At 40.7% G+C, this 26,545-nt stretch overlaps 1 protein-coding gene across 1 annotated transcript; it reads left to right on the top strand.

The window, feature by feature from the left end:
- On the top strand, nucleotides 1-21,886 carry TSPAN3 (tetraspanin 3). The gene is made up of 7 exons (XM_053988329.1): nucleotides 1-149; nucleotides 10,869-11,060; nucleotides 12,090-12,164; nucleotides 15,728-15,829; nucleotides 16,152-16,304; nucleotides 16,562-16,645; nucleotides 20,932-21,886. Exons 1-7 carry the CDS (start codon nucleotides 87-89, stop codon nucleotides 21,022-21,024), a joined length of 762 nt encoding a protein of 253 aa, XP_053844304.1. The 5' UTR covers nucleotides 1-86; the 3' UTR covers nucleotides 21,025-21,886.
- Nucleotides 21,887-26,545: the final 4,659 nt, after the last annotated feature.

Raw genomic sequence — 26,545 nt, 5'->3', positions numbered from 1 at the left:
GGCCGCCATCTTAGGCTGCCCGCGCGGCCCGGCGGTCACGTGCGGCGGCGCTGAGGGGACGCGCCGGGCCGGGGCTCTGCGGCGCCATGGGGCAGTGCGGCATCACCTCCTCCAAGACCGTCCTCGTCTTCCTCAACCTTATCTTCTGGGTGAGTCCGGCCGCGCATCGCGAGAGGCGGCGGCTCCGGGGTTCCAGGTCGGAGCCTGGGGTTCCAGGTCGGAGCCTGGCCCCGAGAGCGCTGCGGGCCTCGCTCAGGAGCCGGGAGCCCCCCCCCCACTGCCCCGCACGGGTTCAGTTCGTATTTACACTCTCTCTGTTTAATGGGCCTTCTGAGCGCCTTCGCGGGATGTGGGGGGTCCAGAGCTGGGCGCAGTCCCTTCCCTCTCCGTCCTCCTGCCAAGTCCCAGGGTGGGGGAGCTGGACCTGGCATTGAATTTTTACGAGCATTAGGGATCTTGGGGTAGAGGCTGTTGTGTAAGCGCGTACAGCTTTTCTTTCTTGCATTATTGAGCTTCTCAGCTCTCTGGCGGTTTAATTTCTGTAGCCAGTTGGATTTTTGTAGCGCTCTTGTGGCCACCAGGGCTTTGGCTGTCCGCGGCGGGACATCCCAAGCGCTCGGCGGTGCGTGTGGGGCGCCGCTCTCTTCCTGCGCTGCTGACACAAAATCAGGACGTGCGTCTTTGGGTATCTGTGCTTCGTGTATCGCACTAGCCACGGCAGCATTGTAGTGTTTATGCATCGCTGAAACTTCCCACGGCTGCAGTGGCAGTAAGACAAAAGCTTGCAAAAGAGGGATGGTAGGTTGCTGTAAATGACCTTTTTCAGGATGGACGTACAGGCTCCAGCTTGGCATTGTATTCACTGTCATAACTGGCTTGTCAGAACAGCGTAACTCTCAAATCATATTAAAGATTGGTTTGTAGATTTTTAAGAATTCCCTTTGTGCATTTAGGTACTGCATTTTTTCCTGCTCTAATCCCAGCTCCAGGAACAGAATACCTGTTGTCCCAGCTGTTCAGAGATTGCATCTTTGAAAACGTAATAGTGGCTAACAAGCTGTTGGAACATAAAAGTGCAGCTATACATAGCTGCTTCATTTACTATTGAAAGTCATGTGAAATCTTACTGGCGTTACAGGATGACTGTTCTTGACTGAATTTTTACAAAGGAATGCTCTTTAAGGGTGCCTGGAAATGAATCATGGTCAAGGAAAACGCATATCTGTGCATGCTTACCAGCATTTGCCTATACGTTCTGGGAGAATGTATAGGCAAATGCGTGTGCCTATCCGTTCTGGGAGAGGAGCAGCGAAGGTGAGGTATATTTGGCCTTAAGTGGTGCAGATTAGGAGTTTGTAATTCTGGCTGAGGTGCACAGGCTCCATTCTTTATCTTTAAAGCAAAAAGTAGTGACATCAATCTCTTAGTGCAGCCGGAAGGTTGGAATCTGCTTTGTTGGGTGTGGCTTTTTGTTACATGCATAGTTGCAAGTGACGTTTTAAAAGCTCTTTAACGATTCCTACATCATACTTTAAAAAGTTCTTGACTGGACACAGTTTTTGTGGGTTGCCTTCTTGATGGCACCTTGAAGTAAATTTTTCTGTAGTTGCTGATAAACGAGGCTCTGTTTGGAGTAAATGAACACAAGTTTTGTGTGTAGTTTCTCCCCTGCTCCAAAAGCTTAGGGATAGGTATTGTTTATTGTCTGCTGCATTTAGTAATTTAGCTGCATGTTGGAGTTTGCCATTATTAAACTCGTACAGTGGTGGGGTCAAAGTTATTTTCTGTAATGCTGAACTTCGTGCTTTACAATTTTTTGATCACTTCTGAGACAAACTTGACTTAATTTAAAATGGACAGACTGTATTTAGATAAGATGTACTTCATGTCAAATTTAAATGTCATCAATCTTGTATTCTGTAAACCACCTCCGGCCTAAGAAGTCAGCATGTGCTGATAGCTTTTTGGCAGATAAGTGATTGGGCTGCTTGTGTTGGAACAACCTTGCAGCTCATCAGCTGCATGTAGAATGAGGCAGGCTTTCTGAAAGTGAGTTACAGAAATCAGTGGCGTGCCTTTCTTTCACAAGCTAGAGTCAATAGCTGGTTTGTTGACTGAGCTGTGTATGTTAACATTTGGTGCTCTTTCTAGTTGGCAATGTAAGTGCTTCTGTGCTGTTACAGAAATCTTCTGCTTGTCGTGCTGTAGTTCCAATATTGATCATTAGATCATTGGGATTTCCCGAGACTTGACAGTAGACAAATGCCTAGAATTGGTCAAGTAACTATGAAATCTCCTTTAATTGCTTTTGTAAATTTGCTCTCTCTCTTTAAGGTTTCATATACCAGTCTCATGTGTTATCACTATCTTCATGGCCACCTGTAGGAGTAGCAAGTGGTGACTACACAGTGGGTTGTAAGTTCTGCCCTCACCCCTTGGGTCTCTTACTTGTGGGAGGATGTGAATGTTCAGAGAGATTTTATATCTGTCCTATGACTGAGATGTTCAGAAAGTTATCAGTGCTATGAAGAAATAGCAGAGCTATATGCTTGTTACGCTTTCAAGTCTTGGTTCTAACTTTTACAAATTTCTTTCAACTCTGAAAGTGGCAGATCAAACCTTGCTGGCAGGTGACAACCACTTACCATCTACAGCTACTGATTTCAATTCTACAAGCTCATCTCACTTTGAAGAGTGTTATGCTACTTGTTAAATTTTCATTGACGCTATAAAAAGTCATTTACTGTCTTGGGAAAGCATCTTTCTACTGTGTAAAATTCTTACATTAACTATGCTTTCCTACATGTTGGTAGGACTGCAACTGCAGTGAAAGCTGTCTAAAAGCAGTACTAGTTTATCATGTAGAAAGCTGAATGGCCTTTACTCACCTTTCCACATTTTTGGTGTGGTAGTTTGACAGTTCAACTGAGTTGTATTTGCAGGGGTGTTGAGCATTGAGTGCATCTTCTGTAGGTGCCCATATTGCCTTTAAAATAGAGTTCTGTAAGAAAACAGTATCATGACTGGTAGTCATAAAGAGTAGCTGAGTATAAATTTTCTGTTGAACACGTGCTTGAATTTTGGATGATTGTCAAAGAGTGAAGGTCAAAAATACTTTACCAAGAAATGCATTGATGTGAAGTGTCAGTTAAAACTTGCCCTCCTTAGACCAGGGAATACTGATCTGATTAATAATTTCTTAGTGTCTCGTTGCTATGAGTTAATTTTTGGGTAGATATGATAGATGGCAAAGGAAGGCCAATCCTTCAGTTGACCTTCACCATAAGTTTGCCCAAGATTTATTTCTTCAGCTGGTGACTTCATTTAGGGGATGCTGAGTCCTTTAAGGAAGGGTATTGCATAGGAAGTAATTGTGATGTGAAAGACAATACAGCTTAGAAATAAAGTCATGTAACTTTTAGTACATACATCTTCATAATCAGCAAGATTTTTTGTTACCTTGGTGAAGTGTTGATAATGACTAATTGTAAAAAAAAAAAAAAGTTATCATAAAGTATTTGAGAGTAGCATGTTCTTCAGGAAACCTCCTAAATTTAAAGTCTGCATAATTTTGAAAGAGTAAGAAATATATTTACCTGGAACAAATACCTAAAGACTGCTGTCACATATGTTTATTTGTGTGCCCTTAATTTAAGGCTTCATGGTGTGACTTGCATAATTCAGTTGAAACCAGTTTGAAGATGAGATGAAGACAAAAATACTAAGGAAATGTTTTCAGTCTTAGTTTAATTCATTGGAGAGAATGATAAAATATTCAGAGTTCTATGTGGTCTTGCTTCAGAAAAGGGAATCTATTTTATATTCCCAAAGAATCTGTGTGCTTTGACAGCCCGCTCTGCTAAAATAGTGCCAGATATGCTGTGCTTGCTGAGGTTTTTATCTTTCACCTCTGTGTCCTTCTCCTTCAGGAAAGGAATGAACTGTGCTCCTACAATACTTCCAACTCAGTAGTTGCAAACGGTTTAAGTTATTCTTGTATTATTTAGCTGGCTTGAAATCATTACTTTGACAGTTCATTTGACTAAGCTGTTCTAAAACATTCTTGGTATGATTGTTCAGAGAAATTGTAGAGCACAAATACTTTCTACAGATCTGTGCTCCCTGCACAGCTTGGGCATACTCACCACAGTGCAGTGGCCAGAGTATGGGGAAATGGAGGATTTTCTTAGAGGAGCTGCAGCAGTCAATGTGTATGTAATAGGTTTAGGGGTTTCTGGTAGAGACAAAGAAAGAAAATGAAGCAATGGGAAAATTCATTCAAATTTAGTAGTAGAAAGGAAGATTAGAGTTCACTTTCTCTTACACATAGCAACAAGCTCAGTAATTTCTCCAGTTTATTGTGAGCTTGAAAATAGTTACTGTTCTGGACTTTAAAGCAAATTTCTTGTGAGTTCTTTGGTGATCAAAGACTCTAATAGATGGATAATCCCAAAGGTGACTTTGCTGGGATTACTTGTCCAAAGCCATTTTGGCTTGAAAGACAGTTGCTTCTGGATGTAAAATTGTAATGTTTTCTGTTTCTGCCACTGTGGTAGTGCGAAGAGAGTGCATCCTTCAGGATTATATAATGGTTTGGAAGCCTGTGCATTAAAAAAAAAAAATCAGTTCTTTTAATTAAAAATTTAAGATTTAAAACTCAAGTGTTGTGCCCTCTGAGTGATTTTACTGACAGTATTTGAATATGAATTTTCAGATAGCAAATGTGGGCCAGGTCCTGAATTTTAGTAATAGAGACCTTGATTTGCTTTTAAGCAATACGGTAGTGTCATTCATGTTTCTTTACAGGATGAGTTTCAGGTCTTTGCCTGGGATTTTTAAGGCATAAGGACTTGAGCTTGAAAGGTCTAATACCTAACAAAACCAAGTTGCAAATCTAAATGTGATACCTTTGAATAGCACAAGGAAATATCGGTTTACCTGATGAACTTTGAAGCACAGAGTCATCATCATTGTTCTCCTGCAGAGCAAGGAGTCTGGGAATAGTAGAGCACCAGCTCAAGTTACAGCCCTGGTGATTAAAAAGATGTCAAAGAATGACTGTATTGTTAACTTGGCTTCTAAAGAGGTAGAAGACTGCAGATGCACTATGTCTTGCAATTAGTGGCACTTCAAATATGTAATGCTGAAGGCAAAAGCAGCCTAGCTCAGCCTTTGCTGTAGCCTGAAAAGCCTTTGAAAGTGAAGTGTTCGGGCACGGTGCTGCAGACCTGAATGTGGCTAGTACAGACAGAGCAGTCTGGCTTGCTTGAATTTTACAGGGCTTTCTTGTTTTATAAGCCTTTAAGATAGCTTTAACTGTGTTACAGAGCTGAATGGAATTCCTGTCTTTCTTCTCCCAAAAGATTTTGTAAGACAGTTATAGCTCAGTGTTCAAGTTAATTTATTACTGTTGAGAACAGAGTGTCAGGAAACCATTGGGTTCTAAGCTGGTTATGCATCAATTTCAGGAACCAGAGAAAATATCAAGTATGGATGTGGGTTTGTTTGGGAGGGGAGTGGAGAGAGATACACAGCAGTGAAGTGCTGAAAAGACTGTAAGAGAAATAAACCTCAGAGATCCAGTTGGGCCTTTGAGGTTAAGGAAATAAATTTTGAAGAACAGAAAGCTAAAAGGAAGACTTAAAAATTTTGTCATCCCCTTCTTTTTATGACAGTAATCAGGCTATGAGTACTCTAGTGTTGGAAAGAACCAGAAATGTCAGAAATACCCTAGAAGTAAAATAATGGAGAAATGTGGAAAACCCCCACTTGTTTAGGTACTGTTCTAAGCCCAAAATTCTGGGGGCTGACCACAATACCAGTGTTCCTGCTTGTGTGTAGGAAATGTTCAGGAGTTGGTGTGCATAGACAAAAACAGCCGTTAGAAAGGATGAAACTGATAAAACTGTAGACTTTCAAAAAGAGTAGAGATGTGTTTTGTTTTTTAAAAAACGTGATACAAAGGCAGTGAAAACGAAGGTAACGGACATGTTGGGAGAATTGTCCTAGGACAGGATCCAGGCAGAAATACTGAGGGTCTGTTAGTGTAGGCAGCTTTTTTCTTACTTTATCCTTAGGTTCTTTTTATCAAAGATGATGTAGATGGTCTGTCAGAATATATCAATGGGTACAGTTAACAATCCCATGCTTGAGAGATATTTCCATAGTGGAATGAGTAATTGGTTTACAGTGGTATCTGCGTTGCTATCAACGTTTACCAATCAGCAGTGGCAAAGTTGGCAGCAGTAGGAATTTTTAAGTAGGTGTTCTTACCAAAAATGTGAAGTACTCTCTTACCTAATTGAATATCAGGTGTGTTTTCTCCTAAGGTACAGTACTTTGTTGCTCCCTTCATTTTCTTGTTCAGAGGGCATATGTTTTTCTTAAAACAGTGAATAAAACATCAATTCTAAAGGGACAAATGCTATTCTTTGGCCAAGTTAATTGAAACAGTACCACAAAAGAAATTCAGAACTTCTGCTATGTGTTCTATTAGGGTCCCAAAGTGAAGAAAATTCCATAGCAAGGTGAAGAGAAAAGTATGAGCATGTAAGTGTTGATCAGATCTTTGACAGTAGCATTATTAGGGTAGTGTAAGGAAGAATTTGCTTGTAAATGAAGCTGCAGTGTCCATGGTTGATAAATAAATGATCAGTGGAACAAGTTTAAGTATCTTACGCTCATCATCTTAGGTAGCCACAATTTTGGCTTTCAAACTGCTGCAGTGTGTGAGCATTACTGAAAACATGAAAACAGTTCTTGGTGTGTGTTTGCAGCCTACTTGGAAAACAAACAAGCAAACTAAACCCCTGAAAGTGTTTCAAGGTGCAGCTGGACAGTGTACAGCCTTGTACACCTCAGGGCCTGTGGGAGGTGAAAGCTGACTTTGTGAAACAGCCATGAGCTTAAGAGGTTGTGTCACAGCAGCCCAAAGACTACTCAAAGAACCTCGATTTCTAACAGAGCTTTCCCAGAATGTGTTGAATGATGCTACTCATTGTGTCATTGGATCTTCCAGTTTACCCTCTAGTTCTTTGCATAATTGTTGAGCTTTTAATAACTCCAGAGAGGTTCCAGCTAAAGCGGTAAAATCAATCCTTTCTGAACTGTGAGAGGTCTGTGTGCCTGAGAAACTTGCTTCTGATGAAAAGTATGTTGAATTGCTCAAGTGTTTTGCAATGAGCTGTGTTCATTGACTGTACTTTTATATTAGTGTTTTTGAAGGTTAATTTGTCCTAAAATAAGAGTGTGCTGCTTTAGGCTCAGAACTATGAGTTAAGATGCAGACAACTGTAAAAGGATGTGTGAATGCTGAATAACCAGTCATGTCCCTAGAGCATGCATGTTACCTGGCACAGATTCAGGAAATGTTGCCATCTCTATTCAGAGCATTGAGCAGATTAAGTTGGAGAAGTCTTCCTTCAAGCCCTGTTTATCAAAGACTTGTTTGAACTGTGTGCAGTTCATATATTTGGTTTCCAGTTAATGATAGGAAATACATGATTGTAAACACAGTAGCTTTATATAAATTTGTCTTTGACTTGAGCAAAGTCAGACTTTGAAGCTTTTCTATTTACTCTGCAGGATGGTAAACATTGAGATCTAGATTATTTGATGATTTTTTTTTTTTTTTTTTAAGTTACCCGTGTGTCTATACAGACTTTGGGTTCCTTAGATGATTCCTATTTTGAGATAGATGGTTTAAGCACATGGTACTATTTTGGGTGGTTTGGGGTGGGTTGTTTGGGTTTAGCTGGGGGAGAGTCAGTTGGTTTGGGGTTGGTTTTTTTTTTTTTTCTTTAAAAAACATATGTTCAACTTTGTACTTGGCTTGCAACAAGTAATGTGCATTTAACTGGTGCAGCTCTGGTCAACATAAACTGCACTCTGTGTGGTTACAAGTGTCTTGTCTGTCATAGTGTTTATATGTTGTTTATATCAGTGGATGACACTGGACTGTGTGCTGAGACCTCATGTTGGGACTGCTGAGCTCTGAAGAGGGAGGGACCTCGGGCTCGTGCAGTCCCATTGACTGAACACCTCTGAGCAGTCAGCACGGGAACTGTACCTGTCTTTCACCCAAAGTGACTCCTCTTACACACTCCTAAGACTGTTCAGTGGTGCAAGCCTTAAGGTAGTAAGAGAAAATCATCAAAAGGTGAGCAAAAAGGATTGCTTCAAAAGCACTTTTCTCACCCCAGCTAAAACACTTCAGAGACCTCCCCCTTCCTGGTTTAGAGCAGGCTGACATAAGCAGTCCCGTGGATGTGATGTGAAAGAGAAGGGAGGTCATCTCAGACTTGTTTACATGTAAACTAACGGGGTAGTGCTGCTGTTTTCATTGTTCTGTGATAGCCTAGGTCCTGCACCTGTTCAAAAACAGTGTTCAGCTGTGATACACGGGGAAGGAGTTCTAATCTTCATGGCTTTTAAACCTTGTGCAAGCTCCAGCAGGTACCTCTGCTCTCAGGACCTTCCCCCCTGCAGATTATTTGTTGAAGAGGTAGCAGCAGTAATTCTGAAGAGTGTGGTCACTTCATCACAGAGGCAGTGTCTGTTTCAGAAACACCAGTTCCTTAGCTGTTGAGAAGCAAAACGTAAGACCCAGTGCTGTCATGGATGATTAGTCATTCTTGTACCATATGTGGAAGGGATTTGATGAAGTCTTCAAACCAGGCAGCTTTTAATCTGTTTAAAGGCTGCAAAAGCAATGTTTCTTAAAACGCATGTGCTTCTTGAAGTAGGGAAGGAAATAAAACACCTGTAGACAGATTTAAATTCTTTGTAAGGCTAAACTCCATTTACTTCAAATACATTCTTCAAATGTATGTCCTTATGCAGGTTATGATACAGATTTTTCTTCAACAAAGAGGAAGCCAATTAAATTACAACAAAAGAAGGACCAAGGAGTTCACAAATGGTTCTGATTTCAGCTTTGTGGTATATATTCTTTGCCTCATGCCAACCACAGCTGTGTTTTTTCATCTGCCACCTCGTAACATACCATATTTCTAACAAGCATTTTAGTTCTTAGAAATAGGAGATTACATCACTGGCCTGCCATTCACACACTTCATTGCTAGGCAACAGTTAATGTAATTCCATTGTTCAGTGACACTACTTTGAATCTTTGCTTTGTGTACAGAAAGTGTGTGTCTGCATTTTGCTGTGTTGTACCTAATATGGCAGGATTTGTACAGCTGGATTAGCATTTCAACATCTTCTGTGCAAGGGGATGATTTTGCAATAGCTTGTTCACTCTTGTCTGGAAAAGATGTCTTGCTCTTGGTCTTTGTTACTGAATTTTCAGTTTTTCCTCTCCTTATATGTACATAGCACCTTTTATTGGATGAATGTGAGCCTCCAGATGCCTTTAAGATTCCTGCAGAGTACACAATTACCTTTGCTGCAGAAAGAGAGGTGGAGAGGTCAAATGTATTGCTCAAATCCATGCAGATGATGATTCTTTTGAGCTGGCTCTTAGTATCTTTCTTTGACATAGTGTTTCTGTAGCCAAGTGCTGCAGGGAATATTCCATACATAAAGTAACGTTCTGATAGTGGTTGTGTGCTGTTGTTTTATAGAAGGGAGTTGCAGTAATGGTGCAATACATCTAGTATGTAGTAGCAAACAGAGCTGAAATCCTGGGTGCCTTTCGTCTTGTGGCATGTCTTGTTCTGTGCCACACTGAACAGGCTTCCCAAGGAGCACTTCCAAGACTTGAGACAAAGCCTTGAGCAACCTGGTCTGAATTCATTGGTGAGCCTGCTTTGTGCTGGCAGCTGGGCTAATCCTCCTCGACTGAATTATGGAGGGAACATCTGGTTGTACACTGGCACAATCCAGCATTGCAGTATTACAGCTACTGGAAGCTGCTGCTGCTTGTGTGTCTGCCCGAAGTTCTAAGGCCAGTAAGTGGGGGCATTGGCTGGAGGCAGCCTGCAGTGTTCTCCCTCAGACTGGAGCTGCAGTGTGTCACCTTCCAGTTGAGAGAGCTCTTGTGTCCAAGGTATGGATTGGTTTGTAATAGGGACACTGCCCTTCACAGCCAAATGAAATTCCCCAGGTCATAGCCTAGCCCTTGCATCTTCTGAGTGCATTGTTTTAGCTCTGCCTTGTATTGGGACATTGGAAATGCCTGTCATGAAACATTCAGATTATATTGTCCATCACTGCAAATTGATATTTCGATCTGCAGCAAGTGTGAGGACAGTTAGGAAAGACATCTGTAAAGCACAAACTGATAAGGCCCCCTTGTATTTAAAAATAAATGTGTGTTAGTTGGCTCCTTAAGAAACAGTTGTCTCTCTTTTACTAGCTCTGCTCAGCTTAAAGATATTGAAAGTGTTGATGTGTTGGGATCATTGTAACTGTAAGGGAGGCAAGGTCCTGGCAGATTGATGTGAGAGCTGTGTCTTACTGCTTAAGTCTGTTGCAGATTCATCCTATAGGGCTTATTTTGCAGTAACTTTAAGCTGACTTTTTGTTTGTTTACGGAGGACCATTTTGTACAACGCTCCTTCTGAGAGCATAAATTTTGCAAGTTTATGGTACATTTCTGTAGGTATTTGCTTCTGCTTTTTAGTAGTTGGTGGTTTGTGTTTGTTTCTGCCTGCTTTTTGGTTGGAATCAGATTCTTCCAGTGCTGTGAACCCTTCAGAAATGCTCTTGTTTCTAGCAGGTCATCTTTCCCTAGCAGAGGTTGAAGTTCATAATGTGTACATCTATTTTATTCTAACAGTAGGTCATAGACAGTAACTGGCAACATTTCTGAGGAACACTATGGTGCTTGTTAAAATAATTGTTACCTTGCTGAAGGAAGGGCTTGGTGTTCCAAGGAATGTAAAATGTTTTTGTGCCTGTTGTAGGCAGCAGCAGGCATCCTGTGCTACGTGGGAGCCTATGTGTTCATCACATATGATGACTACGATCACTTCTTTGAAGATGTCTATACGCTAATTCCAGCTGTTATCATCATAGCTGTGGGAACGCTGCTTTTCATTATTGGACTGATTGGCTGCTGCGCTACCATTCGAGAGAGTCGCTGTGGGCTGGCTACGGTGAGTGCAGAGCTCCTACACAGTCTTGGCCTGGTGTATATTCGGCTGCCTTCTCTCTTCATAAACTCCTAAAATATTACTTTGAAGTTTTTTCTTTATGGCCTTAAAAATTATCTGCTATTTTTTTTAAGGAACATCTTATTTCAATCTTATGCTGTGAATAAAGGTGTTAAATTAAACAGTTGTAGCAGCAGAAGGCCTCTCAGTTTTACCTTTTTTAGAACTGTGGTAATCTCATTAAAAAGTGTAAAACCATATGATTAAGTCATAACAGTTTTTAAATCTCACTTTTGTCTGTTGTGGTTGAAAAGCTGAAGTGGAGGGAGAGAAAAGTGACTCAGGAGCCTTCTTGCTTTAAGTGTCTTGCATCAGGGTTAACTAAGGGTCGTCATAAGGCCTGATTATTGTCTTCATGGCTTGCTTGGGACACTTGGTTTGCAGTATTTTATGCCCTGTGTTTCCAAGTATTTGTAACTTTGGCTTGAAAACTGGGGAAGAGGAGAGGCTGGTATTTGAATTGTTCCCACAGCGGGGTTTGGGGCTTGTTTGGGGCTTCTTTTATTGAGTGCTTTGTAGACTTCTTTAAAAGTGCTCTTAAATATAGAAAGATAAATGCATAGCTTGCTGTCTTTTCCAGTTGTTACAGAGCTTAATCTGAAGAAACATTCCCTTAGCCCATCTACCACTCTAAGTGACTCCTTGGGTAGCCTCTTTGATGATACATTCCTATTTATCTAACAAAGAAGAAAGAAACACTTGATTAAAGACCGGCAGTATGGTATTTTCAGTACTAATGACAGCTGGACTTGCCTGACTGGACAACTTCTTATGACTTGGTGAAGCTGTGAACACTAAAGTTTCTTGAATGAATTCTGGGCTCGTTTGGTCAATTTAAGTGCCTGCATTAAATTATCTGTTAAATCAAAGCCTTGTGGCAAAAATAACTTTAAATAGAAAAATTGCATGGAGTCTTTCATTAGGCAAATGAATGAAACTATTTGCACAAACACTTTTGATTGTATTTTGCAGTTTGTGATCATCTTGCTCTTGGTTTTTATCACCGAAGTTGTGGTTGTGGTTCTTGGATACATTTACAGAGCAAAGGTAAGAACTTCTCAGTTTCAGTCATGTTTTGTTCTGTGACTTCTGACCATAAAACAGAGGTGTAATCTTTACCATGTTTGATTCTGTAGAACTGTTAATGGGTGTTTGTTAAGGGATTAAAATCAAACATCTGAGTGGATTAATTTGTGATACCACTACCTTAAAATTTAGAACATGAATGCAGAGAGCTATCTTGTAGGCAAAAAAATACCTGGAACACATCATTAGCAGTTAAACGGGAGAAGAAAGTCACAGTAATTGGTACCTTTACATTTTCCAGATGATCTTCTAATTTGTTTTGTGCTCTGACTTTGTGAATGATTGAGGCTACACAGTGTTTGAACATAGGGCATATTTTTTTGATATGCAATAACTTCAATGTTGTCATGTGTTTTGGTGTGCAAACTAACACTGCATAATAATAAAATGAAATAGATTGAATGTGTTAATGTATACTTTCTAGCTCTACTCAGGTTGTTGGCAGGGATTATAGCTAAAGAAATTACAACTTCTCCTACCGTTTGTTTAAAGGAATTAAGAAACAGGACCAGAAAAAATGAAATTAGATGTGTTTCTTCCAACATAATATATGATAGAAATATATTACATGGTATTAGAGGTGCCACAGTGTACCTTGAAGAAAATTCCAACTTGCACAGTTTACAGTTTAGTTTTTGATGTGTCTCAATCTAAATTCTGGAGGAAAAAAAAAAAAAAAAACCCCAAAAGCCTGAGAAGGCATTTTAGCTGTGACATGGAGCATGTTTGCAGTGTAGGACACTCAGGGATATCTTACCAGCAAGCTGAACTACAGTACCATTTACTTTGGCCTTGTTTGAACAACACAGGTCTCACAGGTTCAGCATTCTCTCCTGGAACAAATGGGGAGACAGCTTGGAAGTAAAAGTGGTGGTTTTGTTTGGGTCCCAGGGAAGGCTGCTTTGAGTAAGCAGCTGACCACACGACCTTGAAGTGTTTGTGTTACAGACCTGGTGCATGACACTTGGAATAGGCTGCTTCAACAGAAGTGCTCTGCTGGCCATGCTTGAGCTCAAAATTTGTTTTTCTCATGCTTTGCATTTGATTTCTGGTATCTTAGCAGTGAACTGAGATGATCCTTGGGGATTCTAAAGTTTTTAGTGGAAGTAGACCTTAAGATGCCACTGAGGAAAGCACTACAATTCCAGGGCAGAGTAGGAAGTGGATTCTTTTATGTTGATCTCAGTGGTTTCCTTCTGTTTCAGTACTTGCAGAGGAATATTTTAATATGTGCAGGAATTACCATGGATCTGATCTGGACTAAGCAATAGTCATGTTACTGTCTTCCATGTTCCCATCTTGAAGGGACTTGCTCTTTTTCAGTGAGCAGTATTCACAGCAGATACAAGCAGATGCATGGATCTTCCTTGCCCAGCTGCGTGGAAGTTCCTGTTGCTTCTCTTTTTTTTGGTTTGCTCTCATGCAGTTTTCACTGCAGTAGGAAATGTAGGGCCAGAGCTTGGAAGAAGAGGAAAGATTGTCTGGTTTTGGTGGCAGCTTAATCTTATGTTAAGCTGTTTGTGAAAGTCAGTATTTGAAAACTGAGCCTTAAATCTTTGTAAAGGACAGACAGGTCCTGTTTTGTTAGTAAAGATGGCAATTTTCTAATACCCTGCTGTATCTAGCATCTTAAACTTAAATCCATTTCAAGTGCAACAGAAATAAATTTCTTACCAGTGAGCTGGGAGGGGAAGTCTGCTTAGCCTTCTGATTATTTTTGCCAGGATAAAAAAGTCAGCTTTGTTAATTTCGGTCTGTTCTTTTTGACACGGTGTGTATACATCTCTGGGAGCCTTGTTTTTCTAAAGGCACATGAATCATGTTAGAAGTACCCTGCAAACATGAAAACAAAAGAAAAGATTAAAGTCATAGCAGTTGTTGGTACCAAGTAACCTTGAGCATAATGCCTCAAGGAAGTGGCACTGTGCTCTCTTAAGATACCATTATTGATCTTAAAATTGCTTAATTTTCCAGCATGCCTCTGTAAACCTGTGTTGGTCCTGTTCAGACTCTTTCAGAACCACGTGAAACGTGCCCAGGCCCTGCTGAGATGGGCTGAGCTGCTGCAGAGCCTTCCAGCACTGGTCCTTAGCTGTAAAAGTCAGACTTTTTGGAAGTGCCAGCAGGAATTAAACGGGCTTGGTTGGTTGAGGACCTGCAAGCCTTTTTCCTCTGGATGGAGGGGTTCATTCTCTTCATTTTTCATTAAACCTGCCAGTTAACTAGAGCTAGTGATTTCTCTTTGGATCTTATGGAATTTGCATAGTTTTCAGGCATAATGTTGCCCTGATTGAACTGCAAGCCAAATGATGCACGAACAAGCACTGAAATGAATTATTTTAAAATGTATGTGACAGATTGAACAGCTGTTTTGTTATGAGTTGGAGATGTAAATCAAATTCGTTAAATCATCAAACAATTGATTTTAAACTGGTCTGAAACAAGTTGCCTGTGCAGGCTAAATTGACTTTTATGCATACCTGTCTTGAAATAGGCAGCATTCTTGAGGAGGGGGTGGTGGTGGAATTCAGCTTGTGCTATTGCTGCAGAAAAATCTTCCATTAAAGTATTTTAAGGAATGATGTGTTGACAAGACCTTCCTGCTGTAGCTTGCAAATGTGAAGAATATGCATGCTTAGTGCTCAGTCCTAAAATTGCATTCCTTGCACATAATTCCTGTGATAGAAAAAATCAAACCAGAGCTAATCTTAAAATTGCACAAATGTTTATCTACACTAAACTGTGTATTATTTAAGTAATAGTTTACAGTAAAATATAGTACTTAAAAGGGTCTAGTAAGATTTCCTCCAAAGCAGGCATCATAGAATGCCTTTTGAGGCAACAAGTGATGGTTCTTGAGTGGCATCCATTTCAACACATGCACTTGACAGCATCTTGACTCAGTCACAGTAGTTCTAAGACCTGTTGCAGTAAATGGTGCTATACACAATGTACTGCCCTCGGGGTTCCTTGGGAAGCCCTGGGAGACTGGGGCTGGACAGAGAGCCTGGTCACTGTAGGGTCAGTCAGAAGGCATCTTTGAGAATTTATTTACCTGTGCTTCAACCAGAGGAATAGGTGGTATGACTTAGTACCTTTTGATCCCAATATCCTCGCAGTCCCAAGGGGAATGAGTTAGCCCACATGGTTATAGTGGTTTTGGTTTGGAACCTTGAAGTAGAGAGGTGAGTGCTTGTTCTTATGGAGAGCCCTTCATGAAATGTCTGCCACCGTGTCACAGGAAAAGCATGTTCCTTTTCTGAGAGACAGTGCAAAGCTTCTTTGCCTAAGATCTGGACAGTAGCTGCCTGGATTTTCCTTCTCCTGTAGCTGCAAGCTGGCAACATCTTTGCAAAAGTCAGGGTTGAACTTTAGGAATCTGTACCACTGGGTTATGCTGATTTCAGATGATGGGGAGTTACCTTGGTTTCCTGAAATGCTGTAGCTGGAAGCAAAATAATGTTACCTAACCTGTGCTACTTCTGCTGGTGAGCTAATGCAGCTGCTTTCCTACCCCCTCCTAGGTGGAGGATGAAGTGGATCACAGCATTCGGAAAGTGTACAATCGATACAACGGGACCAATCCCGATGCAGCCAGTCGTGCTATTGACTATGTACAGAGGCAGGTGAGACAGCGAGACACGTGCCAGTTTTCCACTCCTTTCTGTCCTTAAAACACACATGCTGTTGTTCTGCTGCTTCTGTAGTTGTCCTTCCTCCACTCTGACAAATCTAGGAAATGGCTGAATGGACAACAAATAGCTTAACTCGGTTAAAATTAGTATTATTGCTGACGGGGAGATAAATTTTTATATAATTAGCTATCTCTCAATCTGTGCTTGTATTCAGATATGTAGTACTTAAGCATTTTTCTGCATTGGAACATAATATACTTGTCCTCTTGGTATTGCAGTTAGAATTTAATTCTTTACCTGTCTGATTTTCCAGCTGCGCTGCTGTGGGATCCATAACTATTCAGACTGGGAGAATACTATCTGGTTCAAACAAACTAAAAACAACAGTGTGCCCCTCAGCTGTTGCAAAGCAGCCCTCAGCAATTGCACTGGCAGTTTGACCCACCCCATGGACCTTTATTCGGAGGTAAGGCAGCCACAACATGAACTCACACAGCCACAATTCACTTTCTTTGGGGGAAATCAAATCTTGGCTGTATTTGCTTTAACAGAAAGTAGATGTGGTTAAGCATCTCTCTCCTCTTTTCATCTGTGAGTAATTTTCATCTAATTACTTTTTTTAGTATTAGCATTATCTTTCTGCCCTGTGTAATGCTTTTGGGGCTTTTTGGTGTGTCTAAATATGGTTGCCAGATTGATACATAAGAAGCCTACTTGTTTCAGGGGTGTGAGGCTCTGGTTGTAAAGAAGCTTCAGGAGATCATGATGTATGTCATCTGGGCAGCACTAGCATTTGCTGCTATTCAGGTAAGAGAATGTTCTTTATTTGTTAGCTTCTTTCAAATTAGATCTAAACTGCAGTACACATAATTACAGGTATGCACATACAGATATTACCCTTTAACACAGAACTTCCCACTGCTATGTGGCTGTATATTCTGTTAGACCTGAACAGTCAGTGTTATATGCAGTAATCCACCCTGATGTAAATGGTAAATGATTTTGTGAAAACTTACTTACTACCTAGATAATTATCATAAATGTCCTCTGATGGCATTTAACACTTGAAGATTTTGCATAGTGTTTCATTTCCGACTTCTAAACAGCTCATTTTTCATCCTGTTTTAAGAGGTACATAATCTTAACTATACTCCATGGTGTACAAATAATGTCAGGACCACCCAGGAGATACACCTAGGTTTTTGATAGTGTGCCCTGCTCATGTGCAACTGAGCTTTGCTGTGTCTTGAAGATTTCTTGGGTTTTGGACTTAAATAAAGAGGCTCTAAACTGGAGACCCTTCCATGACCTTTGTTACCGTTACCCTGATCATAAAAAGATAACTGAGGAAATAAATTAATGTGTATATTAGTATTTATTAAATTTTAAGGAAGAAAAAAAATAATACTAGAACTGTCTCCCAAACATATTTGTGAAATTGAAATTTGGAATGCTCATCAGCTGGCAGACTTAGTACATAAACGACATTATTTTCAGACTATGCCTATGTTATGGTCTCTGAGCAATGTAGTACCTATGCTGAATCCCAGGAGACTTAAAAACTAATTTCAAAGTTACTTTAGTGCTCTTAATAGTATTTGAATTCAGAAAACATACTTGTCAAGTCCGACAGTTCAAGCACTTTTGTTTTGAAAAGCAGCTTTTGAGCTGGATTGTATGTTTGAAGGTAAATAATCTTTTGCAAACAGTCTTGTGAAAAGAGGGTTGTTCCCTTTGTGTTTCAGTGTTACAAGGATGTACTCATAGTAGTGTATACAGTACTATGAGGACATCCTTGTAACATTTGAACTGTTCAGTCCCAGACTGCTTCAACTGTGGAACTTCAGATTTGGTGAGATCTGTGCTCAGTCTCCTGAGTGGAAGGTATAGTTTTAATTGTCTTCCTTAAAACTTCAGTTGTTAAGGCAATACTTGATCTGCTTGAACAATTAAATGTATTTGTGTACTGAAAATTAATGTGTTACCACAACCATAATTACTGTGACAAAATTTTTTTATGTCAGGAAAAAGGTGTGAAAAATCTTACGAAACTGGCCGGGGTGAATCCATCCCAAGAGGAGGCATTATTCTTAGTTTTGGAGTTTGCAGGTTGATGAACAGGTCTGCCCCAAAATGCAGCACAGTTATAATCCTTTCTGGCCCTGGCCCAGAGTTTGACACATGCTTGCAATGGCAGTGTGGCTGCTTGCACCCTTCTGTTCAAACTGTTCTATTATTTACCTCCTGAAATTTGAGACAAAAGTTCTGACATCTTTGTCTTTGCCATACAGAATTCAAGTCTGTACTTGGCCCAATTCTGAGCAAAATGGTCTGTGGGCTAACTGAAGAGGAGCTGGAATGTAAATTTCAGCACATGGCTGTAACTTGGGTCATACCCTGTAAATTTAGAGGAATGATTATGTTTTTCTTACCATTTGTGAATTTTGCTACCTTCCCTATGCTGGCTGCACAGTCGCCTCTGAACAGATTATTTTGTTATGCAATGAAGCTGTTCAAAGTTCATTACCTCTGATAGCCTATAGTTAACAAATTTAACCTTCAGTAATTGCTTTAAAATTAAGATTGAGAAGAGTATTTTTGCAAGGCTTGAAATGTATTAACAACTTCGTTTCTTCTGCATAGAAGTAATTTTTGGTATGTTCATGTTTCAGTTACCATGGGGATTTTCCCAATGTGCAATAATTCCCTGGTCCCAGCCACAGTGACAGCACAGAACTATTAATAGATAGGAGGCAAACTGAAGGGAGCAAAGACACAGCTTTTGTGGCTGATGATCATTTACATGTATATACAGCCAGTGAATTTTTGTACAAAATTGGTTTGGGGAAAGATTGAATGTAATTATTGCTAGCAGGCAAATAAAAACCTAAAATTAATAAACTAAACAAACCTCCTGAATGCAGGAGGTGTCTAAACTTCCCTGAATGCTGTTGAAGAGGAGGATGCATGGATCCTTCCTCAACACAGATGTCTAAAATAGCTGTTGACAATATTAAATAGCAACCAAAGAGAAACAGACTCAAATGCCTTGAAATGTTTAGAGGTCCTAGCATTTTTTAAATGACATAATAAATAATGTCTGTAGAGAACATTGAGGTACGAGTTGCTTTTTTGTGAATATAATTGAATTCTAGGAATATGCTCAGAGACTTCCTTAAGGATATAAATGGTTTAAATAGTAACTCAGAAGTTAATTGCATGAGATTTTACTGTAGTACCTGAATGTTTGAGATTTGACACAACTGTATAAATTAAATATCTCGAGGGAGTCGTTGAGCAGGGTTGTCTTTGTGCAAATAGCTGTAAATGTGCTGGATCTACTTTTATCCATTTGATGTACATGGGTAGAATGAATTCTAGCAAAAGACTAAAGGAGGTGTTGCTCTGCATCACACTTCTCATTTTATCCTGGCTTTGAACAGCAGAGAAGTTTTTGTACGTGCAGGCTGTGAGCCTTCTTGAGTTCTGTAGCCACTGGCAACTACCCTAAGCTCTCAGTTTTACAAGTCTAACTGCAGTGGGTTTAATTGTAGATATTCCCTCCTCACTTGGAAGGGCTGTGTCCATGACGAGTCATTCTCCCATGTGACTTTTTCCTTTTGCTCTGACACGAATTTATGAACCTAAGCACCCTGATGTAGTTGATGTCCCTGCTTGTTGCAGGAGGCTTGACTGGATGGCCTTTAAAGGTCTGTCCAACCCAAACCATCTCATGATTCTATGATAATATATTTAGGAGTCAGTCTGTGAGCTGGAACCACCTAAGTGAAGAAAGGTACTGTTCTTAACAACAGCTGAAGTACCATGCTGTGTTTCTCCCTCCATATGCTTTTTTCAACCTGAGCTGGTTTCTGCTGTAGGTCCAAAGCACTGCAGACAAAGAAGAGTATTGATCTTTACAGCTTGTTCCTTTCCAGGAGGCTAAAAGCTCATAATAGAATTTCATCATGCCTCTTCCTAACCACTGCATATTTAGATTTGGGATTTTTAAACATTCTGTTTTCAGTCTTTCAGCAGACTGGAGTACTATATTGTGTGTACATTTAGTTTTAAAACTTGTTACACATCTGATGTTTGCATTGGCCTGTATTTTTAAAGTCAGTAATTCTCCTTTTGTCCCAGTACTACCTTCACTGGGCTTTTGCTGTATCAGAGAGGAAGATCTGCACTTGTCTGCTCACCCATTTCATTCTAGCTTGCTTTCTGTCCGAGGGTTTTTTTGCGGTGTATTTTTGGACTGGGTTCTTTTTTAAGCAATCACGTTGTGTTCAGAGTGGTGCTTTATAATCCAGAGATAGGACAGGAGCCTCCTGAAGTATTTGCATCTGTGAATAAACTTCCATGCATACAACCAAATCAATACAATCTCATACTTTACTAGAAGCTATTGCCAGTTATTGTAAACCACAGAACACAACACTATACCTGCTATTTTTCAGTTGGTACAGTCTTATTCAATAAACATGTAACTTCTTTAAAATACCATGTCCTGTATCCCTGATTATTCACATGGTTTAAGTCTTGTAAGTGGGCACAGGGTGATCATACCCTAAATCCTGGTAAGCGTGCCAGCACAGTTGTGGTACTGTGAATTTTATCATGTCTAAAAGTGAATTATTTGCCTTAGATTTAAGCTTTCTAATATGACATGTTCACAGAGAGAGTTTTATGAAGTCTCTTTCAAAAGCCCATTCTCATCATAGCTGTTAAGCTGATGCATTTGAATTGCACTTGAATTTACCATACCAGATATGGTATCTAAAAATCTGTATCTTTCATTTAAAAACATTAGGAGTTTCTTCCATCTGAATCTGAATTACTAAGGCAGAATACAAGTGGCTGACCAAAAAAAAAGGTCTTGTTTTAGATGTCTGGGATAATGTCATAAGAAAATGAGGCTGGAGTTTGTGGCCCTGGGAGTTTGCAGCAGGAGCCAAGGCTCTTTCAGGAACGGTCGTTTGCTGCCATTTATGTTGGTTACAGTCTCGAAGCGTGCTGGCAGCCTGTGCTGAGGTTGAGTCTCTTGAAGCATCTCCCTTGTACTCAAGCTTGTTCTCTGTTTTTTCTCCCAGCTTCTGGGCATGTTGTGTGCCTGTATAGTTCTATGTAGGAGGAGTCGGGATCCTGCCTACGAGCTGCTCATTGCTGGTGGAACCTATGCCTAGAAGAGAATTCCAACATGCAGTTCAATCTTCCCCACTTCCTGGAAGGTGAATGGGCCAGCTTTACTTCCATAGCTTTCTTGCCCCAAGCTTAGTCCAAGCACACCTTTCAGACATGAGGGCAGCCGCACTGTGCACTGGTGAAGGGCAAAACAACAGCTTTACAAAACCCATAGAATTACCTGTGACTTTCACTGTTTTAGCCAGCTATTCATGTATCTAAATGTTTTAGTATGCTAGTAAACTTTCTAATTTCAGGAACCATTTGCAAGTTAAGTGTAATTTGGTTGATATGAAAGTCAAAGGATGTGTGCCTACTTTGGTAGATTACCTCTAAGCATTAACTGGCTGATTCTTGCATATGCAGAGAGGAAGTCTTAAACCTTCACTACATGGAACTTTTCTGGCCAAAGTTGTACAAAGGAAGCCAGCTGTATTTAATTTGAGAAGAAAAAATGTTTTAATCTTGCCCCTCACCAGTGTCACTTTTAAAAAAAAAGAAAAAAAACACTTAAGTCCAGTACACTTTATATATAAAGAAATTGTAGGGGGAAAAAAAAACTAACCAATTTTAGGATTATGTGACTGCAATTTTGACATTCAGAGATCCAGTCTTTCAAACATTAGTGGTTTAAAATACAAGCTGGCTTTTCAGGAGTATAATGTATGCACTACTGTTCTATAATGAAATATTTCATTTTTCTATGAAGAGCGTTTTATGTGTTGAGTGAACTGTTAGACTGTAGACCTTCAGTTGGTTTGGAAACAATGTAGCCATGTAGAGTAGCAAAGTAGTATGTGAAAGTGATCTCAACTGTAAATAATAAACCTGATTAAATAAATCTCTGTTTATCCTCCCTATAAACATGTCTTGTTTTTTGTTTAAGATTCCAGTGTATTTGGTCCAATGGAGTCTGGGTGTGCTGGTTACACAAACTGAGTGAAAACAACAGTTTTGGGTGGCCTCACTTCAGTAGATCTGTATTTATGGTTTGCTGGAAACCTGATTGTATTGTATTTGTTCTTTTTATTTGAAACAATAGTAGCAAAACACAGAACAACAAACTTGGCTGAACTTGATAGAAAGTTAACATCTTGTGCATACAATTAAGAAAGAATCTGTTGCCTCTAAACAGTGGGTAATGAATAGCTTTACTGTAACTGCTGTATGTTAATTAGGTTTTAATGTTTTATGCATTATTCAGATACTTAGTCACTGCCCTACTTTCAGTGTCTTCAGGTACTTCCTCCTTTGCAGAGCCAGGAGTGCTCAGAATTTTTACCAGTCGCTTATGTACAAAGCAGACGTGCTCAGCTAAACTGACATCAAGATAATCTCTGCCTAAGGAAACATCACTCAGAAAAAGAAAATTCTAATGCATGCATACTGTTGAGGTCAGTGTAGCTTATTGGGGGATTTTTCTCAGTGCTGTTACACTGCTGTAGACATGTACCTTTGAGCTCTCTTAACTTCTAAAGGTGGGTTTCAAATGATACTCCCTTGGTACTTAGATTTTCATTCTTAGTACAGCGTGTGGCTCAACCCAGAGACCTCCTGCCTGTGGCATCAGATTTCCCAGATGTGGCAGCAAGCCTGCTCACTGAATTTGATTATCTTCATATTGTATTGCTTATTGTAAATATGGAACTACTAATAAGCTTGAGATCACCCTGGCTTGTAAAAATCAGTGTGGAGAGGTTGTGTGACAGACCTGTGTTGCACAAAATAAGGCTGAAGTTGCTTAAAAAGGAGGCCAGCTCTTATGCCCCTTTGAAGTGAGGATAGCCCGGGAGAGATAAGAGTGCTCCTTAATCTTGCTGGAAGACGTGGATTTGAAGTACAAATGACTTGACAGTACTTGCATGTAAATGAAGGAAGTCTGTTTCCTCTTTAAAAAGCAGAATATTTGTGTTGGAATGTGGAAGCTACTCAATATTTTACAATTTTTTTTATAGTCTAAACAAAGCCCAACTGAACTTTTAACTGCTGTGAATTAATTTTTCTAGGAACCTTCAAGTGACCTTCTTGAATTGCACAGTTTGTAGTAGGTCTTGGATGTGTGAATGAAGTTTCGGAGGTGTTTGGGTTTTCTAAAATGCAAAATCAAACTTCACACACCCCCATACTCCCCCCCAAAAAGCCAACCAAACACAGACTTGCACGGGTCTAATACACCACGTTTTGTGTGATTCAGTGAAACTGGGAACAAGTGTAGATCTGTGGCTTCTCTTACTGATAAAAATGAATAAACATTGGCTTTCATTAGGCAGGAGTGTTGGTGTGGCTTTAGTTTGGCCTTCCTAGTTAAAACATTCATATCTGGCAGTGCATTTTAGGGGACAAGGGCTGATTTAATTTCATTATAGCTCTTTTTTCCCTTGATTCCTGTGTCTGGTCTTTTAAGTTCCTGTATTCATTTCTTCTTGGCTATCTTGTAGCTGAGGAGTCTGAGAGGGCTCAGTGCAGACTGCACAGGAAATTATTCAGACTGAGTGAATCTGTGTGTGCTGCATGGAGCTCTCCTGCAGCAGTAAACCTTACCTGATCCAGCAGGGTTTAACACAAGAAATTAGAATTGCCTTCAGGGTTTTTTTAACTGGGTTTTGTTGTTCTCACTGCTATTGAGGTGACTTAAGTGCATTGCAGTGCAAGTCCTGTGCTTTACTGCCTTTCAGCACCTGATGAGATGCTCATGAGAATTGGAGGATTTCATTCAAATTGTCATCTGGTAAGGCAAGATCATCTTTATTTGCCTTATTAAACAGAGGAGACGTGGCCTAACAAGCTCAATTTAACAAAGTTAGTGAAAAAAGGAATTTCTGCCTTGGTAGCCAGAAGAGGACAGCTCATGAGATTCTTCAGTACTTGCAGTTTCAGGTGAGATTTGAGGTAAGTACTTGTGATAATAATATCAGTGATAGCCTTTGGAGTACAGTTAGTGGCTCTTGTAAATGACTTAATCTTGGGCCTGAGACAGATCCCTCTGGAATGCACGACAAGTCTGCAAGTGCAGTGGATCTTTGGTGTTCTGTGTGCTGTGTCCTGCAGCAGCAGCACGCTCTGGGGTCACTGCAGTGCTTGGAGAATGCCACCTGAGCCTCTACCCTGCCTCTTGCAGTCTTTGCTCTTGGGTGCCACCCTACTGACTGGGACAGCTGTCCTTGCTACACATAATAAGCTTAGTTTTACTTCTTTGGGCCTCTCATAGCTGATCTGTTTCCCCAGGAGCTGCATTGAGCAGTTGGAAAGCTCTCCTCGGGGCAGCCTCTTTTAAACCATGATGTAAGCTTGGGCTGTTGCTAAAAGGCACAGAGCAGACTTCCATGTGTGCCACATCTGAACTGAAGTGAGCACAAAGCTTCCTCTGCCACGCTATTGATGTGATGCAGTGCCCTACAAAGTGGCAACAGAACTGGTTGCTGTAGACCATGCCTGGCTATGGGAGGGTAAGGTGCTGGCAGTCTTAGCCTGTTTTTCCCACTGTTCTGCAGATCAATCTCCTATTCCTGGACTGCTTCAGCACCGATCTCATGCCTGTTGTGATAACTGGGTTTGCTATTTGTCCGTCTCAGTTTTGGGACTGAGATTAGGAGAGAGCAAATTCATTGGCAGATAGCAGAATTATGTTACTGCTGATCCGTTGAAAGTCTGGGTATGATCTTGATTTTGATTGGGCACTCATAGTTTGCTTGTGCCCTACACAGCAGTAGGTGTAAACCTTGCCCTTCTGCCGCCCCATGAAAGGATTATCTGCAAAAAACCTACAAGATAGTCCTGAGGTAGTCCTGTAGCAAGCCGTGTTTCCTTCAGTATACCTTAACACGAGGTTTGGTGTTTAAAATAATGCTAAATTGCAGGAAACTTGTTCCTAGGTGGAGGAGGAGGTGCTGGGGAAGCACAGCTGCTCCATGGCCATATGCTGCACCCTGGACATGTTTAATGTTCTGGCAGCTGCCTGAGGTGGCAGAGGTAAATATTAGATTTGTTGACACACTCCTTTATTTCTTCAGTCTGGCAATTGCCCTCACAATACAGGTTTTGTGCTCGCAATACAGGTTTTGTGCTCACAATGCATATTTAGTCCAGGCATATGCCTTTGATTTAGTCCTTGCTGTGACTGCAGTAATCCCTGCTGGATCTGTGCCTGGCAACAGATGTTGCTTCCTTCAGTGTCTGGCCTCCAGGACAGGAGTTCAGTTGTTCTGTGTGGCGTATTTACACTGTAGATTAACACGAAGTTTATTCAACATTTAAAAGCAGGGCCAAATTGATAGATTGAAATGTGAACGTGAACTTAAACCTGCACAAGTGAGAGACTACCAGAGTTCCTGTCTGGGGACCTGAGACTTGGTGATCCTTCTGGAGCAAGCAAAGAAGCACTTCTTTCTAGTGGTATGCCCTGAACCACATATTTTCTCTCCCCTGCTTCTCTTGACCCTGAATACTAAAGATATGTCAGAGATTTTGAATTGAAACTTTTCTTTCCCAGAGGGAAGCCTGCAAACTGGGTTGCCTGGGGTAACATGAGCCACAGCAGTGTGGGACCATGGAGTTGTTCCTGTTGGCACTCCAGAAAATAAACAGCTTTGCCTTCATTTGGATATGTGGTGCTTCAGCTACCAGCTGTTTTCACCAAATGGGCTCCTGCCCCATTTCAGAGAATAATTTAGGCATTTTCCAGGATAGCCGTCCTGTCAGACCTTTGCTAGGTCAGGCTGTGAATGGAGAACTGGAATGCACTTCCCTCATGCAAATAAAACACTTAAGCAAATCACTGGCAGTTGTGGGGTTTGACAGTAGCTAGGATGCCTTGCATGCACAAGCAGTCTGCTCTAGAAAACTACTTCTGAAGTGGAGTTCTGAAGTTTTTCTCCCAGCTGGACAAGGGAAAACAGCAAGATCTGCTCTTGCCTGAGTGAGTCTGCCATTGAATTGCATTGAACAAGTCTGCCAGCACATGAGGTGTGTGCAGGGGTAGTGTTCATGCATTCTCAGCTGAGAGTAGGAGAGGGATAAATCACCGGTGGCATTGAGTCCTGTGCCAGCCTTTACCAAACGCATCACAGGCAACAGGCAGGACTGAATTCTCAGTCCATGCTGTAGAACTAAGCACTTCTTGTACTTCCAGGACTCGGAGAATGCCCCATCCTTGGTGCTAGTAGCCTTGCACTCTGTAAAGTGTTTTTGCCCTTTGAGTGCAATGTCAATTTTGAAAGCTTAAATCCAGTATTTATCCTGATAGCTTTGTTTCCCCCTGTACAGCAACACCTTCAGCATTGAAAAGTGGTGTACTGAGGATATGTTACAGACACTGAGGAAACAGAAGTTAAATTTAGAACTTGTGCTGGTAACTACTCTGGTTATAAAAGCTGCCACAGGACCCTGCAGAGCAAGGAGGATGCATTTCTCCAGATGCCTTCTCTCCCTCTTTGGTTTTGCATCCTCCCGTGGCTGCTGAATTGAGCAGTGACCTAGTAAAACCTTCAGCTGCCACTGATCGAACAAAGTCACTGTCGCTTAAGT

The sequence above is a fragment of the Vidua macroura genome, chromosome 12 (assembly GCF_024509145.1).
Source record: "Vidua macroura isolate BioBank_ID:100142 chromosome 12, ASM2450914v1, whole genome shotgun sequence".
Taxonomy (NCBI): domain Eukaryota; kingdom Metazoa; phylum Chordata; class Aves; order Passeriformes; family Viduidae; genus Vidua; species Vidua macroura.
This window is presented reverse-complemented; position numbering and strand designations above follow the sequence as displayed.